Source organism: Plectrocnemia conspersa, unplaced genomic scaffold, assembly GCF_051122295.1.
Source record: "Plectrocnemia conspersa isolate PC_06_02 unplaced genomic scaffold, ASM5112229v1 ptg000014l, whole genome shotgun sequence".
NCBI classification, from domain to species: Eukaryota; Metazoa; Arthropoda; class Insecta; order Trichoptera; family Polycentropodidae; genus Plectrocnemia; species Plectrocnemia conspersa.
This window is the reverse complement of record NW_028277178.1, coordinates 9890772-9904289: the sequence shown is the minus strand read 5'-3', so window position 1 is coordinate 9904289 and position 13518 is coordinate 9890772. Positions and strand designations below refer to the sequence as shown.

General features: G+C 28.9%; 1 protein-coding gene across 1 annotated transcript in view; it reads left to right on the top strand.

The window, feature by feature from the left end:
- dysc (whirlin protein dyschronic) overlaps nt 1-13518 on the top strand; it is a 94142-nt gene that overhangs the window by 42189 nt on the left and 38435 nt on the right. The window contains exon 2 of the mRNA XM_088204584.1: nt 517-921. Within this exon, the coding sequence (XP_088060710.1) occupies nt 538-921 (384 nt within the window). The 5' untranslated portion in view covers nt 517-537. The remainder of the gene's footprint in view (nt 1-516; nt 922-13518) is intronic.

Below are 13518 nucleotides of genomic sequence, written 5' to 3'. Positions count from 1 at the left end.
ACCATCATTAAACTTTATGTTTTTGAACATATGTGACTCACGAAAACCATTATTTTTTTAACGAGAATTTTTTTATGGTTTACCACTTATTAAAGTTATACAAAAAAATGCTCTTATTTAATTTTTTCCATCTTTAATTATGTAGCATTATTTATAGAAAAATTTAATTAAAAATAAAACCGAATTAAATGCTACCAAAATATACGTTTAAAACTTACTTTCAAATGATATTAACTTGAACACGATAAAATGATATTTACGTTAAAACAAACACATGAAAGTTAAATTTTGTTTTTTTATTGTTTACATAGCAACATGATAATCCAAAATGTACTACACGTCATAATAGAAAAATAAAGCTAAAGGATTAAATAAAAATGTATGTATAAAACATACTTTATTGAAAAAAATCACTGAAATAAATGTGTTGTTTTTCGTGGTATGTTATGAACTCATTTTTGCAGTTTGTCGCCTTATGTTCTTTCATTGTATAACAAAATTTCTTTGATGTTTCAGATTCGGCGGCCGTCCCCCGGCATGAGGGCGGGGGAGCCCGAGGCGTCGGAGCTGTCGGAGCTGCGATGGGCGGGCGGGCGCGCTGCAGGCCTGGGGCGGCTGTCGCGCTCGCAGACAGACGCGCGCGGCTGCTGCGACCGACAAGCGCCGTACTATTCGCCGCCCGGCACCTCCTACACCATCGTCGAGCGGCCCGCCAGCTCGCACGGCCACCGCCCCAGGGGCACGTACCTCGGACAGAGCCCGCAGCCGCCGCTCTCGTCCGCGTCCGTCTCCGCCAATGCCAAGAAGCGGCCCATATCGCCCGAGCAGGTGCTGCGTCTGCTCGGACAGACGACGGCACCGCAGCGGCAGCAGCGCAGGGGGCCAGCGCCGGCAAGCAGCCCGCCCAGCACCACACACCATGTAAGACCTTTATATTTATTTTAATTCTAACGGAAAATTAGTGTGGGAGTGAAAATTGTAGTGTCAAAAACATCAGTCGCTTCTCTTTGATAATGCACCGGCTCATACCACAGGATTATTTTTTTGCATATTTTTTATTTATGTATATCAATCAGGACAAATATACCATATCACGACAAACCCATAAATCAAAACTAAGCTTTCTAAGCTTCACTAAGTTAAGTAAATAAGTTGTATGTTCTAGTCTTAATTTTAGTCTTTTCAAAAGGTATCCATACACACTGAACTTACAATTTGTTTGTAAAGCATTTTTATAGTGAATCTGAGTACACAATCAAGCTAGTCAATAAAATTCTTAGCTCTACAGAACATTTTAAACTTTACATTTAAATGTTACAAGGCCTTTTTCTTTGTTTCTCTTCAATATTTTTTTATTTATTATTAAAAACTTCATATTTTACTGATTCACAATGACGTACAAACATCGCATAATACACAAATTGTGTACGAAAATTTCAGACCTGATTAATTATATTATATCCATAGTAACTGCCAGAATATTTTTGTAAAACAGCAACACGGGTTTCGTCTGCGTCGTTCCATGGTAATAGGTCTACACTAACTTTTAAAAAGGCAAGAACTATTTTTTCTGAAATTAGGTGGCTTCATTTTCTCAAATCGTTTTATCAGCTTTTTCTCTTATATATTCGAAGCTCCAATGAATATTTCGCTCATTTTGGAGTATCGCAAGGATCTAGTCTGGGTCTGCTACTCTTCCACTTCCTTATTAATGACATTCATACGGACATTGAGAACTGAGAATATTAATTATATGCTGACGATCTAAAAGTACTTGTTATGGAGGTTATCGATCGACGACCGCCTATCGTTTAGCATCGCTTTTAAACATTTACACCCAGCGGAATTCCCTTATATTATAGTTTAAACAGAAGTGTTAAACAAAAAATAGTACAGGGTGATGTTCAATTTTGTACGCATATCGTCAAAACCTACTATAAGGCGTTGAAGATGCTCGGTTTTATTATACGGAGCGCGTGTCACTTGTAATTTATCGGCGCGGCGGTTCAAGTTAGTTCATAGCGCTCTTGAATATGCCTCCAATGTCTCGAATCCCAGTAAGGCAAATTATTTCTTGTTTTTATAGACGATTTAAAGATAATTAGCCTACCTTTTTGTTAAGAGTATTGGGTACAATGTATTGTATTATCGAAGCGTTTTTAGAAGTTAAGGAGAGGCGTTATTAATCTTCAAAACTTACGTTTTTTTGTGTCTAGTAACTTCGGAACATCAGCAGTTATTATTTAAAATGTAATTAACAATATTGGATTTTATAATGATTCTTCTCCAACACATCTTTATTGATATTTCACAGTTTCAAGCGATTTTTTATCTGCGATATATGCGTATTCAAAAATCTGTAAAATCTTAATGCATGTTGCCGACAGTCGTATATGGATTTCATAATAGTTTTACTGTAATGAAGGCATTGCTTCTCTATTCTATAAAATATACATTCAATTTTCTCATCCAGTACCACATTTCAAATGCATATATTTTTAGTTTTTCTCTATACAAGACCATGAATTTAAAGGATTTACTTATTTATAGCTCAAAATTTTTTATATTGTTTTTTTCCATATACCGATTTTTTGTTTACATATCGTAATTTGTACTTTGAGCAACAGGTTTTAGTAAATAGTAACAGCAACTCATCGAGTTGCAAGAATATGTATAGCCTCATACTCATCAGGTTGCTGTTATTGTTCGTCAAACAGTATAAACCTCAACAATGAGCTGTCAAAACCAAACCACATATGTTCTGATTCAGTTACAAGCTATAGTTAATAGTGGTGTGGACAATAGTAATCTGCAACAGCAACAAGTTTGCTCGGTATCTATTGCTGCTGTCGTTTTTTTGTACCCACAACACTGCCTCATTTTGGGGTCTCACCTTTACATTTACCACAATTCATAACCACAATGGGACAGGTATATGTACTTAATAGACACCATAACACCTGTTTCTAAATACTGAAAGTATGCTATTTTGTATAGTTGTTGATAAATAAGGTTTTAATAACATATCATTCATAAAAGTATTATTATAGCAATTGTATTAAACAATAACAATTAGAATATGTTATTTGTGTTTTTTTTTTTTATATTTCAATTAGGGTAATCTTATATTTATACACATTCCTATGAAATACATATTATATTATTCACTGTTACTAATGCGTCGATTTAGAAGTTTATATTGAAACTTCGGTCATGTATGTGTATTTACGATTAAAAAAATTAGCTTATCGATAGCAAAGAATATTACCATTTTTTAAACGTTTATTGTATTATCTAGTGTTTACAAACATATGTAACCTTCAACTTCAATTGATAAATATTGAACTCCTAATGCTAATTAATCGGGAGATGACGTTTAAATATATGTAGAAAGTTATTATATTTATAATTATTTAATAGTAGGCAAAAATAATAAATCAAACTTTAAATTTAATTTTAAACCCCCATTGTAGTTGTGGTTTTCAATGTTTCAAATAAGAAAATATTTTAATTTAATTTACCGTTATCAATATGTCTTACATAAACCATCACCGTCTCATAAAGTTGATTCATCCATCTATTTTGAGAATTTTCTTGCTTTCTACTTTACAATTAATTGTGTTTGTACATCCTTATTCATCTTATCTATTCTCTTAATAACAATGCTATTGCCAAAAATTTTCTCAGAAAACTTGATTAAGCTAGCTTAATTTATTCCTTCCATACAATAATATTTTTTTCAGTTTAACTACGAGCAGAGAAATTTTATAACTAGCTTCAAATGTATGATTTTTTTAACATTTTATCCAGAGAACAGTGAATTTATTATTATATTTTTTTCTAATTTTTCCGTCATATTCTTAAATTGCTTCAAATCATAGTTCACACAAGTGCTATGTTTCGTCTTTAAATGTGCTTCAATCTAACCATTTTTTAATAAATTCGTTAATGAAATAGTATTCGCACAACATATATCATGAGTAGCTGGTGTGAAAACGAAATTTAAATAATCATCTGAATACTAACGAACTTTTTTCTTGCTTGAGCTAAGAATAATAAATAAAATAAGTACAGAATTTAATTTGCAAATGTTTTCGCAAAATTTGCGCCTTTTTAACGACAATAAAAAAATAAGCAAATATTTGTGATTTGCGCATTGCCCCCAAAACATTAAAATTCAAATCCGGTGAGAAACACTGATTTAGACAATAAGACTAATGGAATATGCATACTATATGGTACAGCTACATATTTGTGTATTTTTGACATATTAATTTATAATGAAATAGTGTAGCTGGTTTAAGTTTATTTAAATTAAAAGTTTGTTTATTTTAAAGCATCGAGTTTATTTTATAATAATAATTGCTTTCGTATAGGAAACGTAGTTTAAAGGGTAAATGTTAAATACTTGTGTCAAAGTTTTAGAACTAAAGTTATATCAAGTTCAAATCTGCAACCCTTATCAAATACAATAATACATAATATATATTTATTTATTTTAATTAAATTACGATCGTACCAGGTTACCCCAATGCGTTACAATAGTAAATAATACATATAAACATCGATTTTAATTGAAAAATTATTGCTCTTAATATTTGTTTACTGTTTGTAAATTCATAAAACATACGTTTTACAGTTATATATAAATACATTTTAATTAATGTATTGGCTGTAAATTAAGCATTTTACATTGAATTTATTTATTATTTAATTAAAACCGGAACATGGTCGTAAAGTTCTTAACGACTGCATACAAAGCAATTAATTGTAGTCGCTAACAAAATAATTAAATAGTTGTAACGAAACGTAGTTATTAGGAATCTGTTGTACAATGGCGTTAGTAGTGTTTCAGAACATATCGCTACGTACATAGTTATTATTGATTTGTGTACTATAAGAAAATCAATTATTTCTGATCGAAACAGACGCTGTTCAGTTTCAAGAATTAATCAATATATTATAAACAATTTAAATCTTTTAAATAATTTCTCTGTCTGTGATATCAATATTGGTAAAAGCATTTATGTCAATTTTAAGCAACACGTACAATTTTTTTTGGACGTGCTGGTCAGAGCTTTGGACTGGAAAATAACTATAAACAACTTCTAGTGCACTAGAAGTTGTTTTTAAATTGCTTTAAAGTCGAGTTTGATGCGGAAATGCACATCCTCATTATAGTTTAGAATTAACTTCACAATCATGTTAATTGAGCCAATATCATCTTTCTTAGATTCGCAGGTCTTTGTTTTTTATATTTACAATTTTCGTTGTTTAATTTGAGTGCATTATAATATTTGCTATCGTAGCTGCTTAAAAATAAGTAAATATATTATAGTTATACGTATTTTATTTTTATTGTGTATGAGAGTTTTTTTATTGGAAACTGAAATTAATAATTATAATTTACATTATATAATATCGTAACTGAACGCTAAATACACTTTTTCAAAGGTAATTATAACCAGTATATATATAATATATCAGTGTTTAAATGCCGCATTCCTAGAATCGATAATCCTATTATACTTCGTTCACATGTCGTGGCATAGTTAGTACAAAAACAACTTTAATAATTCTCCCATTGTTATCCGCATTTAGAAAATAGCCACAACAAGCAGTAGTAGTTGGTTTTGAGTTATTAAAGAGTGAATTTATTTTCATTTAATTTTGTATCGAACCTATTAACTTGTATATACTTTTCGAGCTTCGAACTTTTTGATGAAACGTTTCAAGAAAATGTTTCATAAAGAGCCACATGCTTTGAGATAAGAACAAACGAGAACCTTATCTAACATCCAATATCAAAAAGATTGACTCGCTATCTTGACTGTTCGGCGGAAAATTCAACAAGGTTCTCAATGTCGCTTTCGTTCGTACCTCTTATACTTATGTTTGTATGTACTGTATAAATATCCATATTTGAACGTCGACTTTTCTTCGACAAAACGAATATCTTAAATTGAATTTGGAGTTTATGGATATATTACCGATGTTTGGTCATGACACATTTCCGATTCGCGAGATTATGCGGTCAAAATTTTAATTCTTTAAAATTCAATCCTCCCTCGAATTACATTAAACTCAAACCGTTTGCTGAAATTCCGCCCGAACGAATAAAAGTGCAATTGGATTCTCGTGCAAGGCTATAAATTTTGGGTAATAGTCGAGTACAAAAGACGGCCATCGTAGTTTCATTAGCAAAGTTCTACACTAAAGTTCTTGTTAGTGTAACGCTTGTAGTAGCATTCAATATATTTTTTATTAATTTTTATTTTATTATTTTTTTTATTATTATTTTCATATGTGCACAAGAAACACGTCACATAAAAACCAAATATTATTTTTTATAACTCATGCTATTTGTGAGCATTAAAAATCTTTCAATGCTCACAAATTGCATGAGTTTTTTATAAAAAAAGTAGTTTCTGTTTGAGTGCATTAAATATGTACTAATCGATAGTATGGCGAATATAAAAGAGACGCGAAATGAATATCATTGAATTTTTAATCGAAAATAAAAATGTAGGTATGTATTATTAGAAATGGGGTTGGCAGCACATCTTGAGTCTCTTATATAGACACTGTGGATCAATAGTGTATCAGGAGTGAGAGTTAACCATATCACTTTCTTCCTTGTAAATATAAACAGCAAACATATTACTTTGAAATGCATTCGAGAATCGTATGCCAGAGAATAAAAAAGTATGTAATCTACCATATTAAGATTTCACTTCAAACATACAAAAAGCAAAAAGTAATAAACTGGTTTTGAGCTTAATATGAAAGCTTTTGATTATTAAGTGAAAAGCAGAAAAATAATCTAGAGATTATTTATAGATTCGAAAAATTAGGTTAATCAATCAAATAGATGTAAGTTCAATATTGAAAGGACGCTTAGATTTTTTTATTAGAAATGCCATCAAACAGGTACACAAACATTAAATCATATATTTATATTTATCATCGTCACACTTTGAATAAATATTGGAAAAAGCTACGAAGGGAAGTAAACAAGTTCGCAGATCGAAAGTAAACAAATTAATTTTATTTTTCGACAAGCTACCTCTTAAGATAATATTTATAAAAGTAAGAAAACCTTGAAGAAGCTATTAATTATATATTGTTTTGTATAATTAGAGATCTTTAGTACAGCTGCCTACATTTTTTTTATCTAACTAGTTCTAACTGCGATGTTAGGTTAAATGTAACAGTTTTTCTCGGGATTTATCTAAAAATATGAGTTTTATGTCAAAGGTAAATTTATTTATGGCATTGTTATTAATAAGTAATTAGGAAATTGTTTTTATTGATTGATGTTTTATTAATTGAATTCACCTGACTGTTATTATTGTAATTTACAAAATACGAAATCAATTTTTAATTGATTATCAATAATCTAACATTACAAATTAAATGTAATGGATTTTCAATGATGTTTTAATAGGAACATAATTTTAAAAATTACAACGATTAAACCAGTCTTGCAAAGATAAACCAAGTTATTAAGTGCTTAATTAAATTTACTCTAAATGCAATCAAATCTACAGATAAATTAAGCGTTCATGAAATTTAAGAGATCCGTTAGATTTTGGTATGAAAAATGAATTTACAAAAACCGCTATGATTGTACAATATAAGAGATTTTGGGGCTTTAAGACTAAAGTTTATTTTATAAATATATATAAATTAGCACATACATATATAGATAAATGTAGTCATGGAAATCGGAGAGTCTTCGCTGGCAGATCGAGTTTTATTATTGTCGCCTATGATTTCGTAAAGAGGATGGGATTTGTCGTGATTCGTTTTCGTAATGATCTCGGAACAACTTTGCTGCCGTGACTTCGTGGCGTCTTCGTGTCGTCTCACATCGCATTTCTGCCTCTGTGACCCAGTATCACATATCTTATAATGCTAGCGAATCGCTGATAAGGATGTTTGCTAGCTAATTACATCACGCTTTTGCTACACCCTCAAATTGTGTTCAAGCATAATGATAATGGATGGCCACTTAGGTGTAAAGTATTGTTTAACGCGCGTCCTTTCCAAACAAAGATTAGTTTTAAGAGGTACTGATGAGTGATTAACGTCTCGGTATGGATGTGTATTAGGTAATTTGTGCATTATTTCTAATAATTAGCGCAATTATTTGGTCATTAGATATTTCTTCCATTGTTGTGAATATACTGTGTGTGGCTCAACTTTCAAGATGAGTAGATCTCGCTTTTCTTTTGTTAAAAATGATCATTAAAATGACTTCTAAATTTAAAAAAATTGTGCAGGTGGTAATAAGCCCCCATAAGTCTCGGGATGGATGTGTTGTTAGGTGGTTCGTGTAATATTTCTGATAATTAACGCAATTATATGGTCATGAGATCTTTCTTCCATTGTTGTGAATATACTAAATGTAGCCCAACTTTCGAGACGGGTAGATCTCTCTTCTCTTTTGTTTCTAAATTTAAAAAATTGTGCAGGTGGTATCTATTGAATCACCTCCCTTAAATTTAAATCTTTTAGCGAGATTTATATTGAATCACTGAGGTAATACCATATATATTGAAATTTAAATAAAATAAATCAAAAATAAAATTCTTATAACTTTACAAAAGATTCTCAGAAAAATAATTTTAATATACAATAATCATTAATACCTAATTTAATTGCTATGTTATCTTGGAAAATGTAATTTTACGACAAATTATACCATTTTACGTAAAGAAATTCAGATAATAGATAAATAAACAAACTAATGCAAAGTCATTTTTGCACCTGAGTTGCAAAAATGAATTTTTAAATTCCAGGGTTTTTACAGTAAATGTATCTATTCCCCGGATTAAAAATGTTCAAAATTAGTATTTATTCTTGTATTATTAGTTGAACTCCTTATGCTTGTACTTTTTGCTTAAATTGCGAATATTTTGACTTTATCTAGTATATTTTCATTATTAAAATCTAACATTTCTTAAAACGTTATTTTCTTAATTATTATTATTTTTATTAAAACGTATGTTATGCTTCCTTACACAACTTATATAGATTTTTATATATACATATACATGTATTAGTAATTGTATTATATAAAAAAACCTCAAAGCTTGACCGATAAATGTATACTTCTTTGGTTATAGTCAAAAATAAATATTTATTAACCAGATTGTGTGATAAAGAAAGGTCACATATTTTTATATGTTTAGGATTTCACAATATTTAAATTTACCCCTAGACATACACAAATGCAAAATATTTACTTTTTTTTAGTGAATATATTTATATTTTGTATCAAAAGTGGTAATGTGTTTGATTAATAGCTTATCGTAGCATAATAAAAATAAATAAAATTATAAACGATCATCAGAGAGATATAAAAGCACCACCCGCATTTAACGACTCGCTGACGTTCCGTCATTATATCATTTTTATGGTTTATTGTCTCGTATAAAGTACTGAATTAAATCCGCTGTCAAACGTGTTACGAATTCAAGTTGACGTCTTTTGAAAATGTTCACCCTTTCATCCAACTATGACGCTCGTTTCCGATTCATTATGTAAACACCGAGTAACCGCGTTTTAACATAACGGTATAAAGCAAGGGATGTTTAAAATCGTTTCATATTAAATTATATAAATTCATATACTGATATCTATTATTCGACATATTTAATATTTTTTAGGAATTATTTTGGATTTTCGTCGGATATAATTTATTTTATTCTAGCCTAAACGTTTGGTTATTTAGGTTTGAAGCACAAGTAGAATTATCACAGTTATCTGGATGCGAACAATGGTCTTTAAACAATCACAAAAATATCATAAAACAAATATGTACACTTATGCTGCTCAAACTTAGATTGTAATTGTTTAGAATAAAATGAGGCAAATCTCATATTTATGTAATATTAATATTTTTTATTGTAAAATATATTTTTGCATAAATATGCGTCTTCAACAGGTTAATTAATATTGTGTAATATATTTGTAACTTAATAATGTAAGCGAGCGTCAAGTTCGTATTTAGATATAAACGAAGCCATTAAAGTGGAACAGTATCTTGGTTTACGACACCGTAATATATTTATTCTCGAAAAACGTAATGCTATTCATCATCAGTTAAGATATCAGATTTTAATTATAAATTAAATATTATATTTGATAGAATTTAATTTGTGTATTATTATAATAATTAAATTTGAGTATAGTTATGTGACGAGATGCAGAAAATCAAAGTTAACGTTAGATATTGAATTGATAGATACACCATTATTAAAGGTTAATTCGACAAGTTAATTAAACTAAGACTACAAGCAAATTGCGAATACCATTGCCAATGATTAATTACGAAGACTTAGTATCGGAATTGACCACAAACATCTGTGAATTACGAATCTATTATAACCAGAACAAATCTTGTTGAATTAGCCGCTATTTATTATAGTAAATAACGTTTTTTTTTAAAATCAGTAACAAGACATTATAAATTAATAAACTAAAGTAGCTTAGTTTGTGATAACAACTTTGCATTACATATATTTTTATGATAATATTTTGATTGGTTTGTTTTTAAATAATATAATAAATAAAAAAGTCTAGAATTTTTTATAAAATCTACTTAGCCCACAAAGCATATTTTCATTTTTTATGTGGGTCGCAATGCGACTTGAAGGCTTAAATATAAGATGGCTTATCCTAATTTGGGATCTGAAAAAAGGTCATGAGTAAACATTAACCAAGTAAACTGGTCCCAATAGTCCTGAAAAAAATATTGCCCAGAAAGAAAATTTTAATATGAATCTAAAAAATATCAAAATTTAAGTGTTAGCTGTGATAAAGCTAGATGCACATGTCTTTACAACATTTCGATAAAATCTTGTGTTGTTGTATTTGTTTAATTTTAGTAACACTAATGTTTAAAACGTTACAAAATTAGGCTTTAAATGTCGTTTGAATTAAGTACATTTTTACTGTAAGAAGGTCGCAATAGAAAGCCGACTTAGCATATTAAATTTTACTATTTAAAATTATCCTGTTATTATAAAATTAGTATCAGATCTAAAAATTCATTAAAAAAATCGATAGATTTTTAAAATCATTATGATATAAATTACTACTTTTAAAATTTTATTTTTTATTTATAAAATATGATTTCGAAAATATAGTTAAAATTTTAGATAATTAGAGACACTAAGGCAATAACACGTTAACGGACATGTTAAAAATATTGATATATATATTATGGGCATAGTAATAAAATAATAAATAAAAATAGATAAATAAATATATTTATGTCCTATTTTATTTAGATTTTATTAAAAAAATCTGTTGAAAATTAAGAAATATTATTATATTAAGATTACGCAATATCTCGATTTAATAATATCTTAATAAAAAGACAAAATATATTTTGCTGAAAAGAGTGGCTTTTTACATATTATTGTCTTATTTTTTAGTAAAATTAGATTAAATGTATATCAATTCAATCTAATTGTTTATCAGACTCATTTTTGGGTTTTTTATTTACTGGTTCTATTTAAACTTATAGTTATCAAAATTTTAAAATCTGTTGGAATAGTCTTAATGCTATGCTAGAGTGATTTTTATTTTGGACAGTAATTATATAAAAATGCTAATAATTTTTCAACAAATTTTATTAAAGTTAGTGGATGAAAATGGCAGGTATCATAAAAGTTTTATAACAAGACACATTGTATCAATTACCTAACTTAAATCTGCATAAACAAAGACATATATTGAAAAAAAAAATAAAAAAACGTAAGCTTACATATTTATCTGATGCATTGCAATGTTTATAAATCTTGATTTATTTAATTGCGATAATAATCATATCATGTTTTCAGTAATAAATCGTAAAATAATAAAACAACATATTTTTATTGAAAGTAAGATAAAGATCTTGAGCATAATACGTTACAAATTTCAAAGCACCTCGAAATGAATCTGTTGGATTCTCTTTATCTTCTTATTCAAAATCTTCGGAATCTTTATTAATTAAAGAAATGACAATGAAGCAGCAGTACACAATACATTAAATTTTATAAATGCTATTTAGTATTTAGTATACAAATTTGTGTTTTTGAATACTAGGGTCAGTACTAGTTAGTTTAATTCAATTTCTGTTTCTTGTTTTTAATTTATTGCAAGGAAGAAACTTATTTATTCTTAAAATCCAATAATGTTATCCCTATATTCCACAATGTTTACATTAAATGGATTTCTAACGAAACCTTTATTTTAAATCAGAAAGTTATATAAATCGTTCGTTTCTGGCTAATATAATTTAAGAGGTTTTTTAATTGTTTTTAAACTTATAAAGGTCAATTCAATTATATTTGGCGTCCGGAATTAAACAGGTAACTTTTTTCGTTTTCATTTTTATAAAGTAAATTTCTTTTTTAAAAAAGGAATGTTTTTAAAAAAATATATTAATCAACAATAGTTTGGTTACCACCTATTATTTTTTAAATTAGTTTATTCATATGGCTAAATATAAAACATAAATAAGATATATTTGAGGGCTATATTTTGTTTGGGTAAAGTTTGTTATCAAATATTAAATATGTTGCGCAACAATTGAAAAGTGAATCCGTGGGTGTGTTTCCGGTGCAGGTTGAACTTTCTATTCCGAACGTCGAGCTGAACCAATGGATGTGTAGAGAAAAACGGCTGCTTCTGTACTTGAGTTGTTGAGTTTCCTTTTTGTTGCATTCTAAATTAGAGGACTCTTAAATATTCGATGCTTTAACTCGATAAGTCGATGTTCAAGTAAGTGTCTCTAAAAAAATCTCAGAGGAGTTCTCATACCAATGTCTGAGAGGAAATCCTTAGATGAAGTGTCTGAGGGGAAGTGATTCTAGGTTATTAGCGTTTCCGTATTTATATACACTAGAGATTTTGTTGTCCTCGCCCTTTTGGCGAGAAGACTAATTACAAAAGGGTGGCGAGTTTTTTTAAACAAATTGCCGTTGGCCGCTAGAGAATATTAAGAACGGCCGTTTTGATGGTAAGCACGAATTAACGCGTTATCTCTTCTCAAGACGATGGATATTTGAATCCTTTCTGATTTATGGTACGTACCTTATAACTTAAGCTGTTAAAATATTTTTCACGGCGATGTCCCATTTCACGAAGAATTTTTCCATAGACGGTTAGCCAAATTGACCTTTTTTATGACGTAAAAGCACGAGTTTTCACCTTAAATTGATAATAGAAGAGTGGTTTTATTGATCAATCTGACAAAACAAGCATCAAAATAAGAGAATAGTTCTTTAAAAAATATCAACTAATTTAAAAATACATTTGCTTTTTGTTGTAATAAGTGAATTGCAGAACAAAATTTCAATAATAATTTAATTGAATAAAACAATTATAAATGAATCAAGGTATGGCATTTCATAAAAACCGTGTTTTTATTAGTCGAATTATTTGTGAAAAAAGTCGTAGATTCGAATACCATATGAACCTATAGTACTTTTTTAATTATTTAAAATTAGTGATATTTAT